Source organism: Callospermophilus lateralis, chromosome 11 (genome assembly GCF_048772815.1).
Source record: "Callospermophilus lateralis isolate mCalLat2 chromosome 11, mCalLat2.hap1, whole genome shotgun sequence".
Classification (NCBI taxonomy): Eukaryota; Metazoa; Chordata; class Mammalia; order Rodentia; family Sciuridae; genus Callospermophilus; species Callospermophilus lateralis.
Window position 1 is genome coordinate 96,887,524 of NC_135315.1, and position 21,855 is coordinate 96,909,378.

At 62.8% G+C, this 21,855-nt stretch overlaps 1 protein-coding gene across 1 annotated transcript; it reads left to right on the top strand.

Moving 5' to 3' along the window:
- The first annotated feature begins 1,276 nt into the window (after positions 1-1,276).
- LOC143410710 (DNA replication licensing factor MCM2-like) lies at positions 1,277-21,579 on the top strand. The gene is made up of 5 exons (XM_076871482.1): positions 1,277-1,297; positions 20,008-20,259; positions 20,568-20,750; positions 21,078-21,233; positions 21,469-21,579. The coding sequence occupies exons 1-5, from the start codon at positions 1,277-1,279 to the stop codon at positions 21,577-21,579; spliced, it is 723 nt and encodes a 240-aa protein (XP_076727597.1).
- The last annotated feature ends 276 nt before the right edge of the window (positions 21,580-21,855 follow it).

Consider the following 21,855-nt stretch of genomic DNA (forward strand, 5'->3'; position numbering starts at 1 on the left):
CACCTGCTGTACCGGGGGCCAGGGGTCTGCTTTAAAGCAGGCATTGGCCGGTTCCCTGCGTACACCTCCCACATTCCCAGTACTGCTGAGGGATGGGAAGGGTGGCTGGCAAGGCAGGAGCCCTATCCTTAGAAGGGTCGAGGATACCTGTCTCTCAAGGGGAACAAGAGATGGGTGAACTTAGTAGCTGAGAAGGGAGGTGGGCAGAGGAAGCTGGACAGTCAAGGGCAGCAGTGTCTGGATGATCCCCCAGTGGGAGTAGGCTTAGAAGAGAGTCTGGTCTGGCTCCAGGGTAGCTCCCTGTACAGGAGGGGAGGTCTTGCTCCAGGCGGGCAGCATTACTAGGTGGGCCTTGATGCAGACGTTATGGCCACTGGACTGCTGGACAGATGGCTGACTTGGCTGCCCTGGCCATACCCAGAAGTCTGGTGGTACAGAGGAGGTGGGTGAGCAGCCCCCTACAGGGCTAACCCTGACCTGGCCCTGCCCACCTGCAGCCCAGAGGCAGAGCGAGCGTGGCCCAGGCAGGCCCCCATGGAAGGTGCCATGCAGCTACTGAGCCGCGAGGGCCACAGTGTGGCCCACAACTCCAAGCGGCACTACCATGATGCCTTCGTAGCCATGAGCCCAATGCGGCAGCGTGGCCTCCTATGTGACATCATCCTGCATGTGGCCGCCAAGGAGATCCGTGCACACAAGGTGGTGCTGGCCTCCTGTAGCCCCTACTTCCATGCCATGTTCACAAGCAAGTACCACAGTCTGGGTGGCACTTGGGGGCTCTCTGCAGCTCTCCCGGGACAGGTACCAGCCTGACTACTGTCCCCACAGATGAGATGAGTGAGAGGCACCAGACTCATGTGACACTGCATGACATTGACCCTCAGGCCTTGGACCAACTGGTGCAGTTTGCATATACAGCTGAGATTGTAGTAGGCGAGGGCAACGTACAGGTGAGGCAGTATGCCTCCTGCCAGGTCTCCCCATGCCCTGGCCCCTCACAGGCCTCTCCCCAAACTCTCCAGTTACTTTCACAGCCTGGGCACCTCCCACCAGACCCCATCTCCATGTTCCACAGACGTTGCTCCCAGCTGCCAGCCTGCTGCAGCTGAACGGCGTCCGGGATGCCTGCTGCAAGTTCCTGCTGAGTCAGCTGGACCCCTCCAACTGCCTGGGCATCCAGGGCTTTGCCTATACGCACTCCTGCAGTGACCTGCTCAAGGCAGCACACAGGTATGTGCTGCAGCACTTTGTGGACGTGGCCAAGACCTAGGAGTTCATGCTGTTGCCGCTGAAGCAGGTAACCTGCCCACAGGGCCCAACCCACACCCTGCTCCTTCCCACCCCAGCACCCTCCTTCACCCCTTGCTCTTTGTTCCCCAGGCCTCATTCCCAGCTTCTGACCCATGCCCACCCTGTGATCTGTCGCCTGGGCACCCCCAACCCTATTCCCATCTCCTGGCTCTACCCAGGTCTTTGCCTTGGACTCTTCATCTCATCTCATCCTTAACAGCCTCTGCTCCTAAACCCCAGTCTTGGTTCCATGTCCCCAAGACTATTTGGGATCTAGGCCACTGGGATGGGCAGGGAGTGCAGAGGAGGTCTCCTGGGGCCATGGACAGCACTGGGCTGAGCAGAGAGTACAGAGGAGGTCTCTTGGGGGCCATGGGACAGCACTGGGCTGGGCAGGGAGTGCAGAGGAGGTCTCCTGGCGGCCATAGGAAAGCACTCGGCTAGCCAGGGAGTACAAGGCAGGTCTCCTGGGGGCCATGGAACAAGCTGGTACGGGCAGGGAGTGCAGAGGAGGTCTCCAAATGAGCCATGGGACAGCAATGAGATGGGCATGGAGTGCAGAGGAGGTCTCCTGGGGGCCATGGACAGCACTGGGCTGGGCAGAGAGTACCGAGGACGTCTCTTGGGGGCCATGGGACAGCACTGGGCTGGGCAGGGAGTGCAGAGGAGGTCTCCAAATAAGCCATGGGAAAGGACTGTGCTGGGCAGGGAGAGCAGAGGAAATCTCCTGGGGGCCACGGGACAGCACTGGGCTGGGCAGGGAGTGCAAGGCAGGTCTTCTGGGGGCCATGGGACAGCACTGGGCTGGCAGGGAGTGCAGAGGAGGTCTCCTGGGGGCCATGGGACAGCACTGGGATGAGCAGAGAGTACAGCGGAGGTCTCCTAGGGTCCATGGGACAGCACTGGGCTGGGCAGGGAGTGCACAGGAAGTTTCTGGGGGCCAAGGGACAGAACTGGGCTGGGCAGGGAGTTCAGACGAGGTCTCCTGGCGGCTATTGGACGATGCTGAGCTGGGCAGAGAGTACAGAGGAGGTCTCCTGGGGGCCATGGGACAGAGCTGGGATGGGCACGGAGTGCAGAGGAGGTCTCTGGGGGCCATATAATAATAAGCCATGGGAAAGGACTGTGCTGGGCAGGGAGTGCAGAGGAAATCACCTGGGGGCCACAGGACAGCACTGGGCTGGGCAGGGAGTGCAGTGAAGGTCACCTGGGCGCCATGGGACAGCACTGGGCTCAGCAGAAAGTACAGAGGATGTCTCCTGGGGTCCATGGGACAGCAATGGGCTGGGAAGGGAGTGCAGAGGAGGTCTTCTGGGGGCCACGGTACAGCACTGGGCTGGGCACGGAGTGCAGAGGAGGCCTCCTGGCGGCCATGGGACAGCACTGGGCTGGGCAGAGAGTACAGAGGAGTTCTCCTGGGGTCCATGGGACAGCACTGCGCAGGTCAGGGAGTGCAGAGGAGGTCTCCTGGCGAACATGGGACTGCACTGATGTGGCCAGGGAGTACAAGGTAGGTCTCCTGGGTGCCATGGGACAGTGCTGAGATGGGCTGGGAGTGCAGAGGAGTTCTCCACATGAGCCATGGGACAGCACTGGGATGCGCAGGGAGTGCAGAGGAGGTCTCCTGGGGGCCATGGGACAGCACTGGGCTTGGCAGAGAGTACAGAGGAGGTTTCTTGCGGGCCATGGGACAGCAATGGGCTGGGCAGGGAGTGTAGAGGAGGTCTCCAAATAAGCCATGGGAAAGGACCTGGCTGGAAGGGAGAGCAGAGGAAATCTCCTGGGGGCCACGGGACATCACTGGGCTGGGCAGGGATTGCAGTGAAGGTCACCTGGGTGCCAGGGGATAGCACTGGGCTGGGCAGGGAGTGCAGAGGAGGTCTCCAAATAAGCCATGGGAAAGGACTGGGCTGGGCAGGGAGTGCAGAGGAAATCTCCTGGGGGCCACGGGACAGCACTGGGCTGGGCAGGGAGTGCAGTGAAGGTCACCTGGGCGCCATGGGACAGCACTGGGCTGGGCAGGGAGTGCAGAGGAGGTTTTCTGGGGGCCATGGGACAGCACTGGGCTGAGAAGGGAGTACAGAGGCGGTGTCCTGGTTGCCATGGAACAGCACTGGGCTGGCAGGGAGTAGAAGGGAGGTCTTCTGGGGGCCATGGGACAGCACTGGGCTGGGCAGGGAGTGCAGAGGAGGTCTCCAAATGAGCCAAGGGACAGCTCGGGGCTGGGCAGGGAGTTCAGAGGAGGTCTCCAATGAGCCATGGGACAGCACTGGGCTGGGCAGGGAGTGCAGAGGAGGTCTCCTGGGGTCCATGGGACAGCACTGGACTGGGCAGGGAGTACAAGGCAGGTCTTCTGGGGGCCATGGGACAGCACTGGGCTGGGCAGGGAGTACAGAGGAGGTCTCCTGGGGGCCATGGGACAGCACTGGGCTGAGCAGAGAGTACAGAGGAGGTCTCCTGGGGTCCATGGGACAGCACTGGTCTGGGCAGGGAGTGCAGAGGAGGTCTTCTGGGGGCCACGGGACAGCAGTGGGCTGGGCACGGAGTGAAGAGGAGGCCTCCTGGCAGCCATGGGACAGCACTGGGATGGGCAGAGAGTACAGAGGAGGTCTCCTGGCGGCCATGGGACTGCACTGGGGTGGCCAGGGAGTACAAGGCAGGTCGCCTGGGTGCCATGGGACAGCGCTGGGATGGGAAGGGAGTGCAGAGGAGTTCTCCACATGAGCCATGGGACAGCACTGGGATGGGCAGGGAGTGCAGAGGAGGTCTCCTGGGGGCCATGGGACAGCACTGGGCTGGGCAGAGAGTACAGAGGAGGTCTCTTGAGGCCATGGGACTTCACTGGGCTGGGCACGGAGTGCAGAGGAGGTCTCCAAATAAGCCATGGGAAAGGACCTGGCTGGGCAGGGAGTGCAGAGGAAATCTCCTGGGGACCACGGGACACCACTGGGCTGGGCAGGGAGTGCAGTGAAGGTCACATGGGCGCCAAGGGACAGCACTGGGCTGGGCAGAGAGGACAGAGGATGTCTTTTGGGGGCCCCGGGACAGTATTGGGCTTGGCAGGGAGTTCTGAGGAGGTCTCCTGGCGGCCATGGGACAGCACAGGGCTGGGCAGAGAGTACAGAGGAGGTCTCCTGGGGGCCATGGGACAGGACTGGGCTAAGCAGCGAGTACAGAGGAGGTCTCCTGGGGTCCATGGTACAGCACTAGGCTGGGCAGGGAGTGCAGAGGAGGTCTTCTGGGGGCCACGTGGCAGCACTTGGCTGGGCAGGGAGTTCTGAGGAGGTCTCCTGGCGGCCATGGGACAGCACTGGGCTGGGCATAGAGGACAGAGGATGTCTCCTGGGGGCCATGGGACAGCACTGGGCTGGGCAGGGAGTGCAGAGGAAGTCTCCAAATAAGCCTTGGGAAAGGACTGGGCTCGGCAGGGAGTGCAGAGGAAATCTCCTGGGGCCACGGGACATCACTGGGCTGGGCAGGGAGTGCAGTGAAGGTCACCTGGGCGCTATGGGATAGCACTGGGCTGGGCAGGGAGTGCACAGGAGGTCTCATGGGGCCATGGGACAGCACTGGGCTGGGCAGAGAGTACAGAGGAGGTCTCCTCAGGGCCATGGGACAGCACTGGGCTGGGCAGGGAGTGCAGAGGAGGTCTCCTGGCGGCCATGGGACAGCACTCGGCTGGCCAGGGAGTACAAGGCAGGTCTCTTGGGTGCCCTGGGACAGCGCTGGGATGGGCAGAGAGTGCAGAGCAAGTCTCCAAATGAGCCCTGGGACAGCACTGGGATGGGCAGGGAGTCCTGAGGAGGTCTTCTGGGTGCCATGGACAGCACTGGGCGGGGCAGAGAGTACCGAGGAGGTCCCTTGGGGGCCATGGGACAGCACTGGGCTGGCAGGGAGTTCAGAGGATGTCTACTGGGGGCCATGGGACAGCACTGGGCTGGGCAGGGAGTGCAGAGGAGGTCTTCTGGAGGCCACGGGTCAGCACTGGGCTGGACAGGGAGTACAGAGGAGGTCTCCTGGCGGCCATTGGACGGCGCTGGTCTGGGCAGAGAGTACACATGAGGTCTCCTGGGGGCCATGGGTCAGCACTGGGCTGGGCAGAGAATACAGAGGAGGTCATTTGGGGGCCACGGGACAGTACTGGCCTGGGCAGGGAGTTCTGAGGAGGTCTCTCGGCAGCCATGGGACAGCACTGGGCTGGGCAGCGAGTACAGAGGAGGTCTCCTGGGGGCGATGGGACAGCACTGGGCTAAGCAGCTTGTACAGAGGAAGTCTCCTGGGGTCCATGGGACAGCACTAGGCTGGGCAGGGAGTGCAGAGGAGGTCTTCTGGGGGCCACGGGACAGCACTTGGCTGGGCAGGGATTTCTCAGGAGGTCTCCTGGCGGCCATGGGACAGCACTGGGCTGGGCATAGAGTACAGAGGATGTCTCCTGGGGGCCATGGGACAGCACTCGGCTGGGCAGCGAGTGCAGAGGAGGTCTCCTCGCGGCCATGGGACAGCACTGTGGTGGCCACGGGGTACAAGGCAGATCTCCTGGGTGCCATGGGACAGCGCGGGATGGGCACGGAGTGCAGAGGATGTCTCTGGTGGCCATGGCACAGCACTGGGCTGGGCAGGGAGTTCAGAGGAGGTCTCCTGGGGGCCATGTGACAGCACTGGGCTCGGTAGAGAGTACAGAGGAGGTTGTCTGGGGGCCATGGGACAGCACTGGGCTGGGCAGGGAGTGCAGAGGAGGTCTCCAAATAAGCCTTGGGAAAGGACTGGGCTGGGGAGGGAGTGCAGAGGAAATCTCCTGGGGCCACTGGACAGCACTGGGCTGGGCAGGGAGTGCAGTGAAGGTCACCTGGGCGCTATGGGATAGCACTGGGCTGGGCAGATAGTACAGAGGAGGTCTCCTCAGTGCCATGGGACAGCACTGGGCTGGGCAGGGAGTGCAGAGGAGGTCTCCTGGCGGCCATAGGACAGCACTCGTCTGGCCAGGGAGTACAAGGCTGGTTTCTTGGGTGCCATGGGACAGCGCTGGGATGGGCAGGAAGTGCAGATCACGTTCCAAATGAACCATGAGACAGCACTGGGATGGGCAGGGAGTGCTGATGAGGTCTCCTGGGGGCCATGGACAGCACTGGGCGGGGCAGAGAGTACAGAGGAGGTCTCTTGGGGGCCATGGGACAGCACTGGGCTGGCAGGGAGTTAAGAGGAGGTCTCCTGGGGGCCATGGGAAAGCACTGGGCTGAGCAGAGAGTACAGCGGAGGTCGCCTGGGGTCCATGGGACAGCACTGGGCTGGGCAGGGAGTGCAGAGGTGGTCTTCTGGGGCCCACGGGACAGCACTGGGCTGGGCAGGGAGTACAGAGGAGGTCTCCTGGCGGCCATTGGACGGCGCTGGGCTCTGCAGAGTGTACACAGGAGGTCTCCTGGGGGCCATGGGACAGCGCTGGGATGGGCACGGAGTGCAGAGGAGGTCTCTGGGGGCCATGGCACAGCACTGGTCTGGGCAGGGAGTGCAGTGAAGGTCTCCTGGGCGCCATGGAACAGAACTGGGCTGGGCATGGAGGCAGAGGAAGTCTCCTGGGGGACATGGGACAGCACTCGACTTGGCAGAGAGTACAGCGGAGGTCTCCGGGGTCCATGGGACAGCACTGGGCTCGGCAGAGAGTACAGAGGAGGTCTCCTCGGGGCCATGGAACAGCACTGGGCAGGGCAGGGAGTGCTGAGGAGGTCATCTGTGGCCATGGGACAGCACTGGGCTGCACAGGGAGTGCAGAGGAGGTCTCCTTGGGGGCCATGGGACAGCACTGGGCTGGGCAGGGAGTGCAGAGGAGGTCTTCTGGGAGCCATGGGACAGCACTGGCCTGGGCAGGAAGTGCAGAGGAGGTCTCCTGGTTCCATGGGACAGCACTGGGCTGGGCAGGGAGTGCAGAGCAGGTCTCCTGGGTGCCATGGGACAGCACTGGGCTGGGCAGAGAGTGTAGAGGAGGTCTCCTTGGGGCCATGGGACAGCACTGGGCTGGGCAGAGAGTGTAGAGGAGGTCTCCTGAGGGCCATATGACAGCACTGGGCTGGGCAGGGATTGCACAGAAGGTCACCTGGGGTCATGGGTCAACACTGGGATTGGTAGAGAGTGCAGAGAAGGTCTCCTGGGTGTCATGGGTCACCACTGGACTGGGCAGAGTGTGCACAGAAGGTCACCTGGTGTCATTGGTCACCACTGGGCTGGCAGAGAGTGCAGAGGAGGTCTCCTGGAGGTCATCGGACTGCACTGAGCTGGCTAGAGTGTACAGAGGTGGTCTCTTGGGCGTCATGGGACAGCACTGGGCTGGGCAGGGAGTGCAGAGGAAGGTTCCAAATGAGCCATGGGACAGCACTGGGCTGGGCACGGAGTACAGAGAATGTTTCCAAATGAGCCATGGGACACACTGGGCTGGGCAGGGAGTGCAGAGGACGTCTCCTGGGGGCCATGGGACAGCACTGGGCTGGGCAGGGAGTTCAGAGGAGGTCTCCACAAGAGTCATTCGACAGCATTGGGATGGGCAGGTAGTGCAGAGGAGGTCTCCGGCGGACCATGGGACAGCACTGGGCTGGGCAGAGAGTACAGAGGAGGTCTCTTGGCGCCATGGGACAGCACTAGGCTGGGCAGGGAGTGCAGAGGAGGTCTCCAAATAAGCCATGGGAATGCACTGGGCTGGGCAGGGAGTGCAGAGGAGATCTCCTGGGGGCAAGGGGACAGCACTGGGCTGGGCCTGGAGTGCAGAGATGGTCTCCTGAGGGCCATGGGACAGCACTCAGCTGCGAAGGGAGAGCAAAGGACGTCTCCTGGGGGCCATGGGACAGCACTGGGCTGGGCATAGTGTACAGAGGAGGTCTCCTGAGGGCCATGGGACAGCACTGGGCTGGGCAGGGAGTGCAGAGGAGGTCTCCTGGCGATCATGGGACAGCACTGGGCTGGCCAGGGAGTACAAGGCAGGTCTCCTGGGTGCCATGGGACAGCGCTGGGATGGGCAGGGAGTGCAGAGGAGGTCTCCAAATGAGCCATGGGACAACACTGGGATGGGCAGGGAGTGCAGAGGAGGTCTCCTGGGGGCCATGGGACAGCACTGTGAAGGGCAGGGAGTGCAGAGGAGGTCTCCTGGCAGACAAGGGACTGCACTGGGGTGGCTTGGAAGTACAAGGCAGGTTGCCTGGGTGCCATAGGACAGCGCTGGGATGGGCAGGGAGTGCAGAGGAGGTCTCCAAATGAGCCATGGGACAGCACTGGGATGGGTAGGGAGTGTAGAGGAAGTCTCCTTGGGGCCATGGGACAGCACTGATGTGGGCAGAGAGTACAGAGGAGGTCTCTTGGGGGCCATGGTACAGCAATGGGCTGGGCAGGGAGTGCAGAGGAGGTCTCCAGATAAGTCATGGGAAAGGACCTGGCTGGTCCGGGAGTGCAGAGGAAATCTCCTGGGGGCCACGGGACAGCACTGGGCTGTGCAGGGAGTGCAGTGAAGGTCACCTGGGCGCCATGTGACAGCACTGGGGTGGGCAGAGAATACAGAGGAGGTCTTTTTGGGGCCACGGGACAGTACTGGGCTGGGCAGGGAGTTCTGAGGAGGTCTTTTGGCCGCCATGGGACAGCACTGGGCTGGGCAGCGAGTACAGAGGAGGTCTCCTGGAGGCCATGGGACAGCACTGTGGTGGCCACGGAGTACAAGGCAGATCTTCTGGATGCGATGGGACAGCGCTGGAATGGGAACGGAGTGCAGAGGAGGTCTCTGGAGGCCATGGCACAGCACTGGGGTGGGCAGGGAGTGCAGTGAAGGTCTCCTGGGCACCATGGGACAGCACTGGGCTGGGCAGGGAGTGCAGATGAGGTCTCTTGGGGGCCATGGGACAGCACTGGGCTGGGCAGAGAGTACAAGGGAAGTCACCTGGGGGCCATGGGACAGCACTGGGCTCCGCAGAGAGTTCAGAGGAGGTTTCCTGGGGCCATGGGACAGCACTGGGCAGGGCAGGGAGTGCAGAGGAGGTCACTTGGTGGCCATGGGACAGCACTGGGCTGCGCAGGGAGTGCAGAGGAGGTCTCCTCGGGGCCATGGGACAACACTGGGCTGGGCAGGGAGTTCAGAGGAGGTCTCCTGGCGGCCATGGGACAGCACTGGGCAGGGCAGGGAGTGCAGAGGAGGTCTCCTAGGGGCCATGGGACAGCACTGGTCTGCGCAGGGAGTGCAGAGGAGGTCTCCTGGGGGCCATGGGACAGCACTGGGCTGGGCATGGAGTGCAGAGGAGGTTGTCTGCGGGCCATGGGACAGCACTGGGCTCGGCAGGGAGTGCAGAGGAGGTCTTTTTGGGACCATGGGACAGCACTTGGTTGGGCAGGGAGTGCAGAGGTGGTCTCCTGGACGCCATGGTACAGCACTGGGCTGGGCAGAGAGTGCAGAGGAGATCTTCTGGGGGCCATGGGACAGCTCTTGGCAGGGCAGGGAGTGCAAAGGAGGTCTCCTGGCAGCCATGGGACTGCACTGGGGTGGCCAGGGAGTACAAGGCAGGTCGCCTGGGTGCAATGGGACAGCGCTGGGATGGGCAGGGAGTGCAGAGGTGTTCTCCACATGAGCCATGGGACAGCACTGGGATGGGCAGGGAATGCAGAGGCATTCTCCTTGGGGCCATGGGACAGCACTGGGCTGGGCAGGGAGTGCAGAGGAGGTTGTGTGCGGGCCATGGGACAGCACTGGGCTGGGCAGGGAGTGCAGAGGAGGTCTTCTGGGGGCCATTGGACAGCACTTGGCTGGGCAGCGAGTGCAGAAGTGGTCTCCTGGGGGCAATGGTACAGCACTGGGCTGGGCAGAGAGTGCAGAGGAGATCTTCTTGGGGCCATTGGACAGCACTGGGCTGGGAAGGGAGTGCAGATGAGGTCCTCTGGGGCCACGCGACAGCAGTAGACTGGGCACGGAGTGAAGACGAGGCCTCCTGGCAGCCATGGGACAGCACTGGGCTTGGCAGAGATTACAGAGGCGGTCTCCGGGGGGCCATGGGACTGCACTGGGGCGGCCAGGGAGTACAAGACCGGTTGCCTGGGTGCCATGGGACAGCGCTGGGATGGGCAGGGAGTGCAGAGGAGTTCTCCACATGAGCCATGGAACAGCACTGGGATGGGCAGGGAGTGCAGAGGAGGTCTCCTGGGGGCCATGGGACAGCACTGGCCTGGGCAGAGTGTACAGAGGAGGTGTTTGGGGCTATGGGACAGCAATGGGCTGGGCAGTGAGTGCAGAGGAGGTCTCCAAATAAGCCATGGGAAAGGACCTGGCTGGGCAGGGAGTGCAGCGGAAATCTCCTAGGGGCCACGGGACAGCACTGGGCTGGGCAGAGAGTACAGAGGAGGTCTCCTGGGGGCCATGGGACAGCACTGGGCTGGGCAGGGAGTGCAGAGGAGGTCTCCTGGTGGCCATGGGACAGCACTGGCCTGGGCAGGTAGTACAAGGCAGGTCTCCTGGGATCCATGGGACAAGCTGGGATGGGCAGGGAGTGCAGAGGAGGTCTCTGCGGCATGTGACAGCATTATGCTGGTCAGGGAGTGCAGAGGAGGTCTCCTGGGGGCCATGGGATAGCACTGGGCTTGGCAGAGAGTATAGGGGAGGTCTCCTGGGGGCCACGGAGACAGCACTGGGCTCGGCAGAGAGTACAGATTAGGTCTCCTGGGGGCCACGGGGCAGCACTGGGCTGCGCAGGGAGTGCAGAGGAGGTCTCCTGGGGGCCATGGGACAGCAGTGGGCTGGGCATGGAGTGCAGCGGAGGTCTCCCAGGGCCATGGGACGGCACTTTGCTTGGCAGGGAGGGCAGAGCAGGTCTCCTGGGTGCCATGGAACAGCACTGCGCTGGGAAGAGTGTGCAGATGAGGTCTCCTGCGGGCCATGGGACAGCACTGGGCTGGGTAGAGAGTACAGAGGAGGTCTCCTGAGGACCATGTTACAGCACTGGCCTGGGCAGGGAGTGCACAGAAGGTCACCTGGGGTCATGGGTCACCACTGGGATAGGTAGAGAGTGCAGAGAAGTTCTCCTGGGGGTCATGGGTCACCACTGGGCTAGGCAGAGAGTGCACAGAAGGTCACCTGGGGTCACTGGTCACCACTGGGCTGGGCAGAGAGTGCACAGAAGGTCACCTGGGGTCATGGGTCACCACTGGGCTGGGTAGACAGTGCAGAGAAGGTCTCCTGGTGGCCTTGGGACAGCACTGGGCTGGGCAGGGAGTGCAGAGGAGGTCTCCTGTGGGCCATGGGACTGCACTGGGCTGGGCAGAGTGTTGAGAGGAGGTCTCCTGTGGGCCATGGGACAACACTGGGCTGGGCAGGGAGTACAGAGGAGGTCTCCAAATGAGCCAAGGGACAGCACGGGGCTGGGCAGGGAGTGTAGAGGAGGTCTCCAAATGAGCCATGGGACAGCACTGGGCTGGGCAGGGAGTGCAGAGGAGGTCTCCTGGGAGCCATGGGACAGCACTGGGCTGGGTAGGGAGTACCAGGCAGGTCTCCTTGGGGCCATGGTACAACACTGGGCTGGGCTGGGAGTGCAGAAGAGGTCTCCTGGGGGCCATGGAACAGCACTGGTCTGAGCAGAGAGTACAGAGGAGGTCTCCTGTGGTCCATGGGACAGCACTGGGCTGGGAAGGGAGTGCAGAGGAGGTCTTCTGGGGGCCACGGGACAGCACTGGGCTGGGCAGGGAGTGCAGAAGAGGTCTCCTGGCAGCCATGGGACAGCACTGGGCTGGGCAGAGAGTATAGAGGAGGTCTCCTGAGGGCCATGGCACAGCACTGGGCTGGGCAGGGAATGCACAGAAAGTCCCCTGGGGTCATGGGTCACTGCTGCGCTGCGAAGAATGTGCAGAGAAAGTTTCCTGGGGGTCATTGGTCACCACTGGGCTTTGCAGAGAGTACACAGAAGGTCACCTGGGGTCATGGGTCACCCGTGGGCTGGGTAGAGAGTGCAGAGAAGGTTTCCTGGGGGCCTTGGGACAGCACTGGGCTGGGCAGGGAGTGCACAGAAGGTCACCTGGGGTCATGGGTCACCTCTAGGGTGGGCCGGGAGTGCAGAGGAGGTCTCCTGGGGGCCATGGGAAAGCACTGGGCTGTGCAGGGAATGCAGACGAGGTCTCCTGGGGGCCATGAGACAGCACTGGGCTGGCCAGGGAGTACAAGGTACGTCTCCTGCGTGCCACGGGCAGCGCTGGGATGGGCACGGAGTGCAGAGTAGGTTTTTGGGGGCCATGGAACAGCCCTGGGCTGGGCAGGGAGTGCAGTGCAGGTCTCCTGGGCACCATGGGACAGCACTGGGCTGGGCAGAGAGAGCAGAGGAGGTCTCCTGGGGGCCATGGGACAGCACTGGGCTGGGCAGGGAGTGTAGAGGAGGTCTCCTGGGGGCCATGGGACAGCACTGGGCTGGGCAGGTAGTACAAGGCTGGTCTCCTGGGATCCATGGGACAAGCTGGGATTGGCAGGGAGTGCAGAGAAGGTTTCTGGGGGCATGGGACAGCACTGGGCTGGTCAGGGAGTGTAGAGGAGATCTCCTGGGGGCCATGGGACAGCACTGGGCTGGGTAGAGAGTATAGGGGAGGTCTCCTGGGGGCCATGGGACAACACTGGGCTCGGCAGAGAGTACAGTGGAGGTCTCCTGGGGGCCATGGGGGCAGCACTGGCCAGGGCAGGGAGTGCAGAGTAGGTCACCTGTGGCCATGGGACAGCACTGGGCTGCGCAGGGAGTGCAGAGGATGTCTCCTGGGGGCCATGGGACAGCACTGGGCTGGGCAGGGAGTGCAGCGGAGGTCTTCCGGGCCCATGGGACGGCACATTGCTTGGCAGCGAATGCAGAGCAGGTCTCCTGGGTGCCATGGACAGCACTGCGCTGGGCAGAGAGTGCAGATGAGGTCTCCTGGGGGCCATGGGACAGCCCTGGGCTGGGTAGAGAGTACAGAGGAGGTCTCCTTAGGGCCATGTTACAGCACTGGGCTGGGCAGGGAGTGCACAGAAGGTCACCTGGGGTCATGGGTCACCGCTGGGATCGGTAGAGAGTGCAGAGTTCTCCTGGGGTCACGGGTCACCACTGGGCTGGGCAGAGAGTGCACAGTAGGTCACCTGGGGTCATGGGTCACCACTGGGCTGGGCAGAGAGTGCAGAGAAGGTCTCCTGGGGTCCTTGGGACAGCACTGGGCTGGGCAGGGAGTGCAGAGGAGGTCTCCTGGGGGCCAAGGGACTGCACTGGGCTGGGCAGAGTGTTGAGAGGAAGTCTCCTGTGGGCCATGGGACAGCACTGGGCTGGGCAGGGAGTACAGAGGAGGTCTCCAAATGAGCCAAGGGACAGCACAAGGCTGGCCAGGGAGTGTAGAGGAGGTCTCTAAATGAGCCATGGGACAGCACTGGGCTGGGCAGGGAGTGCAGAGGAGGTCTCCTGGGAGCCATGGGACAGCACTGGGCTGGGTAGGGAGTACCAGGCAGGTCTCCTTGGAGCCATGGTACAGCACTGGGCTGGGCTGGAAGTGCAGAGGAGATCTCCAGGGGGCCATGGGACACCACTGGTCTGAGCAGAGAGTACAGAGGAGGTCTCCTGGGGTCCATGCGACAACACTGGGCTGGGAAGGGAGTGCAGAGGAGGTCTTCTGGGGGCCACGGGACAGCTCTGGGCTGGGAAGGGAGTGCAGAAGAGGTCTCCTGGCAGCCATGGGACAGCACTGGGCTGGGCATGGAGTGCAGAGGAGGTTGTCTGCGGGCCACGGGACAGCACTGGGCTCGGCAGGGAGTGCAGAGGAGGTCTTATTGGGGCCATGGGACAGCACTTGGCTGGGCAGTGAGTGCAGAGGTGGTCTCCTGGGGGCATGGTACAGCACTGGGCTGGGCAGAGAGTGCAGAGGAGAACTTCTGGGGGCCATTGGACAGCACCTGGTTGGGAAGGGAGTGCAGAGGAGGTCTTCTGGGGGCCACGCGAAAGCAGTTGGCTGGGTACGGAGTGCAGAGGTGGTCTCCTGGAGGCCATGGTACAGCACTAGACTTGGCAGAGATTACAGAGGACGTCTCCTGGGGGACATGGGACAGCTCTGGGCAAAGCACGGAGTGCAAAGGAGGTCTCCTGGAAGCCATGGGACTGCACTCGGGTGGCCAGGGAGTACAAGGCAGGTCGCCTGGGTGCCATGGGACAGCGCTGGCATGGGCAGGGAGTGCAGAGGAGTTCTCCACATGAGCCATGGGACAGCACTGGGATGGGCAGGGAGTGCAGAGGAGGTCTCCTTGGGGCCATGGGACAGCACTGGGCTGCGCAGGGAGTGCAGAGGAGGTCTCTTGGGGGCCATGGGACAGCACTGGGCTGGGCAGTGAGTTCAGAGCAGGTCTCCTGGCGGCCATGGGACAGCACTTGGCAGGGCAGGGAGTTCAGAGGAGGTCTCCTAGGGGCCATGGGGCAGCACTGGTCTGCGCAGGGAGTGCAGAAGAGGTCTCCTGGGGGCCATGGGACAGCACTGGGCTGGGCAGGGAGTGCAGAGGAGGTTGTCTGTGGGCCATGGGACAGCACTGGGCTGGGCAGGGAGTGCAGACGAGGACTCCTGGGGGCCATGGTACAGCACTGGGCTGGGCAGAGAGTGCAGAGGAGATCTTCTTGGGGCCATTGGACAGCACTGGGCTGGGAAGGGAGTGCAGAGGAGGTCTTCTGGGGGCCACTCGACAGCAGTGGACTGGGCACGGAGTGAAGAGGAGGCTTCCTTGCAGCCATGGGACAGCACTGGGCTTGGCAGAGATTACAGAGGACGTCTCCTGGGGGCCATGGGACAGCTCTGGGCAGGGCAGGGAGTGCAAAGGAGGTCTCCTGGCAGCCATGGGACTGCACTGGGGTGGCCAGGGAGTACAAGGCAGGTCGCCTGGGTGCCAAGGGACAGCACTGGCCTGGGCAGAGAATACAGAGGAGGTCTTTTGAGGGCCCCGGGACAGTATTGGCCTGGGCAGGGAGTTCTGAGGAGGTCTCCTGGTGGCCATGGGACTGCACTGGGCTGAGCAGCGAGTACAGAGGAGGTCTCCTGGGGTCCATGGGACAGCACTGGGCTGGGCATGGATTGCAGAGGAAGTCTTCTGGGGGCCACGGGACAGCACTTGGCTGGGCAGGGAGTTCTGAGGAGGTCTCCTGGTGGCCATGGGACAGCACTGGGCTGGGGAGGGAGTGCAGAGGAGGTCTCCAAATGAGCCAAGGGATAGCACGGGGCTGGGCAGGGAGTTCAGAGGAGGTCTCCAAATGAGCCATGGGACAGCACTGGGCTGGGCAGGGAGTGCAGAGGAGGTCTCCTGGGGTCCATGGGATAGCACTGGACTGGGCAGGGAGTACAAGGCAGATCTTCCGGGGGCCATGGTACAGCACTGGGCTGAGCAGAGAGTACAGAGGAGGTCTCCTGGGGTCCATGGGACAGCACTGGGCTGGGCAGGGAGTGCAGTGCAGTGAAGGTCTCCTGGGCGCCATGGGACAGCACTGGGCTCAGCAGAGAGTACAGAGGATGTCTCCTGGGGTCCATGGGACAGCACTGGGCTGGGAAGTGAGTGCAGAGGAGGTCTTCTGGGGGCCACGGGACAGCATTGGGCTGGGCACGGAATGAAGAGGAGGCCTCCTGGCAGCCATGGGACAGCACTGGGCTGGGCAGAGAGTACAGAGGAGATCTCCTGGGGGCCATGGGACAGCTCTGGGCAGGGCAGGGAGTGCTGAGGAGGTCTCCTGGCGGCCATGGGACTGCACTGGGGTGGCCAGGGAGTACAAGGCAGGTCGCCTGGGTGCCATGGTACAGCACTGGGATGGGCAGGGAGTGCAGAGGAGTTCTCCACATGAGCCATGGGACAGCACTGGGATGGGCAGGGAGTGCAGAGGAGGTCTCCTGGGGGCCATGGGACAGCACTGGGCTGGGCAGAGAGTACAGAGGAGGTCTCTTGGGGGCTATGGGACAGCCATGGGCTGGGCAGGGAGTGCAGAGGAGGTCTCCAAATAAGCCATGGGAAAGGACCTTGCTGGGCAGGGAGTTCAGAGGAAATCTCCCGGGGACCACGGGACAGCACTGGGTTGGGCAGGGAGTGCAGTGAAGGTCACCTGGGCGCCAAGGGACAGCACTGGGCTGGGCAGAGAATACAGAGGAGGTCTCCCTGGGGCCATGGGACAGCACTGGGCTGAGCAGCGAGTACTGAGGAGGTCTCCTGGGGTCCATGGGACAGCACTGGGCTGGGCAGGGAGTGCAGAGGAGGTCTTCTGGGGGCCACGGGACAGCTCTTGGCTGGGCAGGGAGTTCTGAGGAGGTCTCCTGGCGGCCATGGGACAGCACTGGGCTGCGCAGAGAGTACAGAGGAGGTCTCCTGCGGGCCATGGGACAGCACTCGGCTGGGCAGCGAGTACAGAAGAGGTCTCCTGGCGGCCATGGGTCAGCACTGTGGTGGCCACGGAGTAAAAGGCAGATCTCCTGGGTGCCATGGCACAGCACTGGGCTCGGCAGGGAGTGCAGTGAAGGTCTGCTGGGCGACATGGCACAGCACTGGGCTGGCAGGGAGTGCAGAGGAGGTCTCCTGGGGTCCATGGGACAGCACTGGGCTCTACAGAGAGTACAGAGGAGGTTGTCTGGGGGCCATGGGACAGCACTGGGCTGGGCAGGGAGTGCAGAGGAGGTCTCCAAATAAGCCTTGGGAAAGGACTGGGCTGGGCAGGGAGTGCAGAGGAAATCACCTGGGGGCCACAGGACAGCACTGGGCTGGGCAGGGAGTGCAGTGAAGGTCTCCTGGGCGCCATGTGACAGCACTGGGCTGAGCAGAAAGTACAGAGGATGTCTCCTGGGGTCCATGGGACAGCACTGGGCTGGGAAGGGAGTGCAGAGGTGGTCTTCTGGGGGCCATGGTACAGCACTGGGCTGGGCACGGAATGCAGAGGAGGCCTCCTGGCGGCCATGGGCCAGAACTGGGCTGGGCAGAGATTACAGAGAAGGTCTCCTGGGGGTTATGGGACAGCACTGGGCAGGACAAGGAATGCAGAGGAGGTCTCCTGGCGACCATGGGACTGCACTGGGGTGGCCAGGGTGTACAAGGTAGGTCTCCTGGGTGCCATGGGACAGCGCTGGGATGGGCAGGGAGTGCAGACGAGTTCTCCACATGAGCCATGGGACAGCACTGGGATGGGCAGGGAGTGCTTAGGAGGTCTCCTGGGGGCCATGGGACAGCACTGGGCTTGGCAGAGAGTACAGAGGAGGTCTCCAAATAAACCATGGGAAAGGACCTGGCTGGGCAGGGAGTGCAGAGGAAATCTCCTGGGGGCCACGGGACAGCACTGGCCTGCGCAGGGAGTGCAGTTAAGGTCACCTGGGCGCCATGGGATAGCACTGGGCTGGGCAGGGAGTTCAGAGGAGGTCTCATGGGGCCATGGGACAGCACTGGGCTGGGCAGAGAGTACGGAGGAGGTCTCCTCAGGGCCATGGGACAGCACTGGGCTGGGCAGGTAGTGCAGAGGAGGTCTCCTGGCAGCCATGGGACAGCACTCGGCTGGCCAGGGAGTACAAGGCAGGTCTCTTGGGTGCCATGGGACAGCGCTGGGATGGGCAGGGAGTGCAGAGGACGTCTCCAAATGAGCCATGGGACAGCACTTGATGGGCAGGGAGAGCAGAGGAGGTCTCCTAGTGGCCGTGGATAGCACTGGGCTGGGCAGAGAGTACAGAGGAGGTCTCTTGGGGGCCACGGGACAGCACTGGGCTGGGCAGGGATTGTAGAGGAGGTCTCCTGGGGGCCATGGGACAGCACTATGCTGGGCAGGGAGTGCAGAGGAGGTTGTCTGGGGGCCATGGGACAGCACTGGGCTGGGCAGGGAGTGCAGAGGAGGTCTTCTGGGGGCCATGGGACAGAACTGGGCTGGGCAGGGAGTGCAGAGGTCTCCTGGGGGCCATGGTACAGCACTGGGCTGGGCAGAGAGTGTAGAGGAGATCTTCTGGGGGCCTTGGACAGCACTGGGCTGGGCAGAGAGTACAGAGGAGGTCTCCTGAGGGCCATGGCACAGCACTATGCTGGGCAGGGAGTGCAGAGGAGGTTGTCTGGGGGCCATGGGACAGCACTGGGCTGTGCAGGGAGTGCAGACGAGGTCTCCTGGGGGCCATGGGATAGCACTGGGCTGGCCAGGGAGTACAAGGTATGTCTCCTGCGTTCCACGGGCAGCGCTGGGATGGGCACGGAGTGCAGAGTAGGTCTTTGTGGTCATGGAACAGCACTGGGCTGGGCAGGGAGTGCAGTGAAGGTCTCCTGGGTGCCATGGGACAGCACTGGGCTGCGCAGGGAGTGCAGAGGAGGTCTCCTGTGGGCCATGGGACAGCACTGGGCTGGGCAGGGAGTGCAGAGGAGGTCTCCTCGGGGCCATGGGCTGGGCAGGTAGTACAAGGCAGGTCTCCTGGGATCCATGGGACAAGCTGGGCTGGTCAGGGAGTTCAGAGGAGGTCTCTGGGGGCATGGGACAGCCCTGGGCTGGTTATGGTGTGCAGAGCAGGTCTCCTGGGGGCCATGGGACAGCACTGGGCTGGGCAGAGAGTATAGAGGAGGTCTCCGTGGGCCATGGGACAGCACTGGGATCGGCAGAGAGTACAGAGGAGGTCTCCTGGGGGCCATGGGGCAGCACTGGGCAGGGCAGATAGTGCAGAGGAGGTCACCTGTGGCCTTGGGACAGCACTGGGCTGGGCAGGGAGTGCAGCGGAGGTCTCCCGGGGCCATGCGAGGGCACTTTGCTTGGCAGGGAGTGTAGAGCAGGTTTCCTGGGTGCCATGGGACAGCGCTGCGCTGGGCAGAGAGTGCAGAGGAGGTCTCTTGGGTCAGGACCGCCGCACCTTACGGGCACGGCCTGAGGCCCAGCCTTGTCCCCTTGTCCCCAAGTTGTCCTGAAGTCTCCTTCCTTCGCATCTCCTCCCCCTCCCCAGTGCCCTTCACGGTCCTCTGCCTGTTCCTGTGTCCCCTGCTCCTCTCTGCTCCTGTCCCCCTCGTCCAGGGGCTGCTGTCCCTGGGGTTGGTCATCTGGCTTTCCACCCTGGTCCCTCCCTGATCATCTGCCTCCCTAGCCACCTCAATACCAGGGGCCCTTGACCATGGAGCCTCGTCCCCAGCCCTTTTTCTATTTTATTGAGAGACAGGGTCTCGCTGAGTTGCTCAGGGCCTCGCTAAGTGGCTGAGGCTTTCCTCCACCTTGCGATCCTCCTGCCTCAGCCTCCCAAATTGCTAGATGACAGGCTGGTGCCGTGTCATCTTTTGTTCTGAAACGGGGACTTGCTGTGCTGGCCAGGCTGACCCCACACTCCTGGGCCATAGCACTTTTGTGCAGCTGGCCCTATAGGGGTGTGGCACTGTGTCCCACTTGGAATGTGTTGATAGCTTCTCTCTCACCAGGCAGTGAGCTCTGGGAAGACTTTGTCAGGTTTAGCATCGTGTTCTGGGCTCTGAAAATGGCCTGGAGACAATATAAGAGCAGATGGCCCACGCCGTCACATCCCAGTGGTTCAGGAGGCTGAGGCAGGAGGATCGCAAAGTGGAGGCCAGCCTCAGCCACTGAGCAAAACCCTGAGTAACTCGGCGAGACCCTGTCTCTAAATAAAATACAGAAGGAGCTGGGGACGGGACTCAGGGGGTAGGCGCCCCTGGGTTCCATCCCTGGGACCAATAAATTAAACACGGTGGGCAGGATGTGTGTGACCCACCAGGCTCAGGGCCTGTCCCCGCTGCCGTAGGACGAGATGCTGGCCCACTTCGTGGTGGGCAGCCACGTGCGTCATCACCCCAGCAACAAGGAGGACGGGGGCCTGGTCAACGGCAGCACTCCAGAGCCCGCCATGCCCAACACGTACGGTGTGAAGCCGCTGCCCCAAGAAGTACTCAAGAAATACATCATCTACGCCAAGGAGAAGGTGCACCCCAAGCTCAACCAGATGGACCAGGACAAGGTGGCCAAGATGTACAGCAACCTGAGGAAGAAGTCCATGGTGAGCACTTGGGCCGCCGCTGTGTGCGCGCCGGCTCGGGAGGCTGAGGCAGGAGGATCGCAAGGTGGAGGCCGGCCTCAGCCCCTCAGCAAGAGCCTGCCTCTAAATAAAAAAATAAAAGGGGCTGGGGACGGGGCTCTGGGGTGGCAGCATCCTGGGGTCTGTCCCCCCGGGTGCCCAACGTTAGCACCAAGCAGGAGGCACAGCGGCCCCTGGAGTGGACCGGTTTGCGGTTGGAAGAGGCCCTGAGCTCACTGGGCAGCTCCTTCCGCCCTCGCTGAGCCTGCCCTGTCCTCCCCCCCCTGCAGGCCACGGGCAGCATCCCCATCACCGTGCGGCACATTGAGTCCATGATCCGCATGGCCGAGGCCCACGCGCGCATCCACCTGCGGAACTACGTGATCGAGGACGACGTCAACATGGCCATCCGCGTGATGCTGGAGAGCTTCATCGACACGCAGAAGTTCAGCGTGATGTGCAGCATGAGGAAGGTGGGTGCCGTCCCACCCGGGGGACCCCCCGTGCAGCGTGGCCGGGAGGGCCAGCTCTGGGAAGCAGGCCTGGGGGCTCTGGTCTGCCTCCCACATGCTTAGGAGGCTGAGGCAGGAGGATCCCAAGGTGGAGGCCAGCCTCTACAATTTAGCGAGACCCTAAGAAACTGAGCAAGACTGTCTCAAAAGAGCAGAGCCGGGGACTGGCGGGGGTGGGTGTCCCACCTGGGTGTGGCCCTGCCCCTCACCTGGCTGTTGGGAGCCGAGGTGGGGCGGACCCAAAATGGTCCCCGCTGGGTGGTGTCTGACCTGTCCTTCCTCCTGCAGACCTTTGCCCACTATCTTTCCTTCCAGCGCGACAACAACGAGCTGCTGCTCTTCATATTGAAGCAGTTGGTGGCCGAGCAGGTGACCTATCAGCATAACCGCTTTGGAGCCCAGCAGGACACCATCGAAGTGCCTGAGAAGGACTTGGTGGACAAGGTATGGGCTCCCGTGGGAGGTCGGGGCCGGGGCTTGGCTCCCTGGGGAGCCGTCCGTCATCCTCAGGGGCTTGGCGGATGGGCCTCGAGCGACAGCCGGAAGTTGGTTGAGGCTGGCCTCCAACTCACGATCCTCCTGCCTCAGCCTCCCGGGCTGCGAGGATTCTGGACATCGCCTCCTCCGGGGCCCGTTAAGTCCACTGACTCGCACACTTGTCCTTTGTCCCCCCTGTTAGGCTCGGCAGATCAACATCCACAACCTCTCTGCCTTCTACGACAGTGACCTTTTCAGGATGAACAAGTTCAGCCTCGACGTGAAGCGGAAATTGATCTTGCAGCAGTTCTGAGGGCCGCCCCCTGGGGCCCACCCGGAGAGGGACTCCCCGATGACACACCGTATTCAGGGGAAATCAGACCAAGCGCTCAGTCACTTTGTGCACGTGAAACCCAAACTCCTGGGAGACTCAGGGGGTTAGGGTTGGGGTTGGCGGCGGGATGTCTAGCGTCCCCGGTGGTATTTATTTTTCTGGCCTCGCTTTTTTGCTTCAGGAACACTTTTTAGGGGGTGGGGGTACCAGGGATGGGACTCGGGGAGCCCTCGACCACTCAGTGGCATCCCCAGC

Excerpts from the sequence above, each read along its gene's own strand:
- LOC143410710 (XM_076871482.1), top strand. The coding sequence starts at position 1,277 with ATGCTGTTGCCGCTGAAGCAG. Across the intron at positions 1,298-20,007 it reads TGCTGTTGCCGCTGAAGCAG|GACGAGATGCTGGCCCACTT; the intron begins GTAACCTGCCCA and ends CCGCTGCCGTAG. Across the intron at positions 20,260-20,567 it reads ACCTGAGGAAGAAGTCCATG|GCCACGGGCAGCATCCCCAT; the intron begins GTGAGCACTTGG and ends CCCCCCCTGCAG.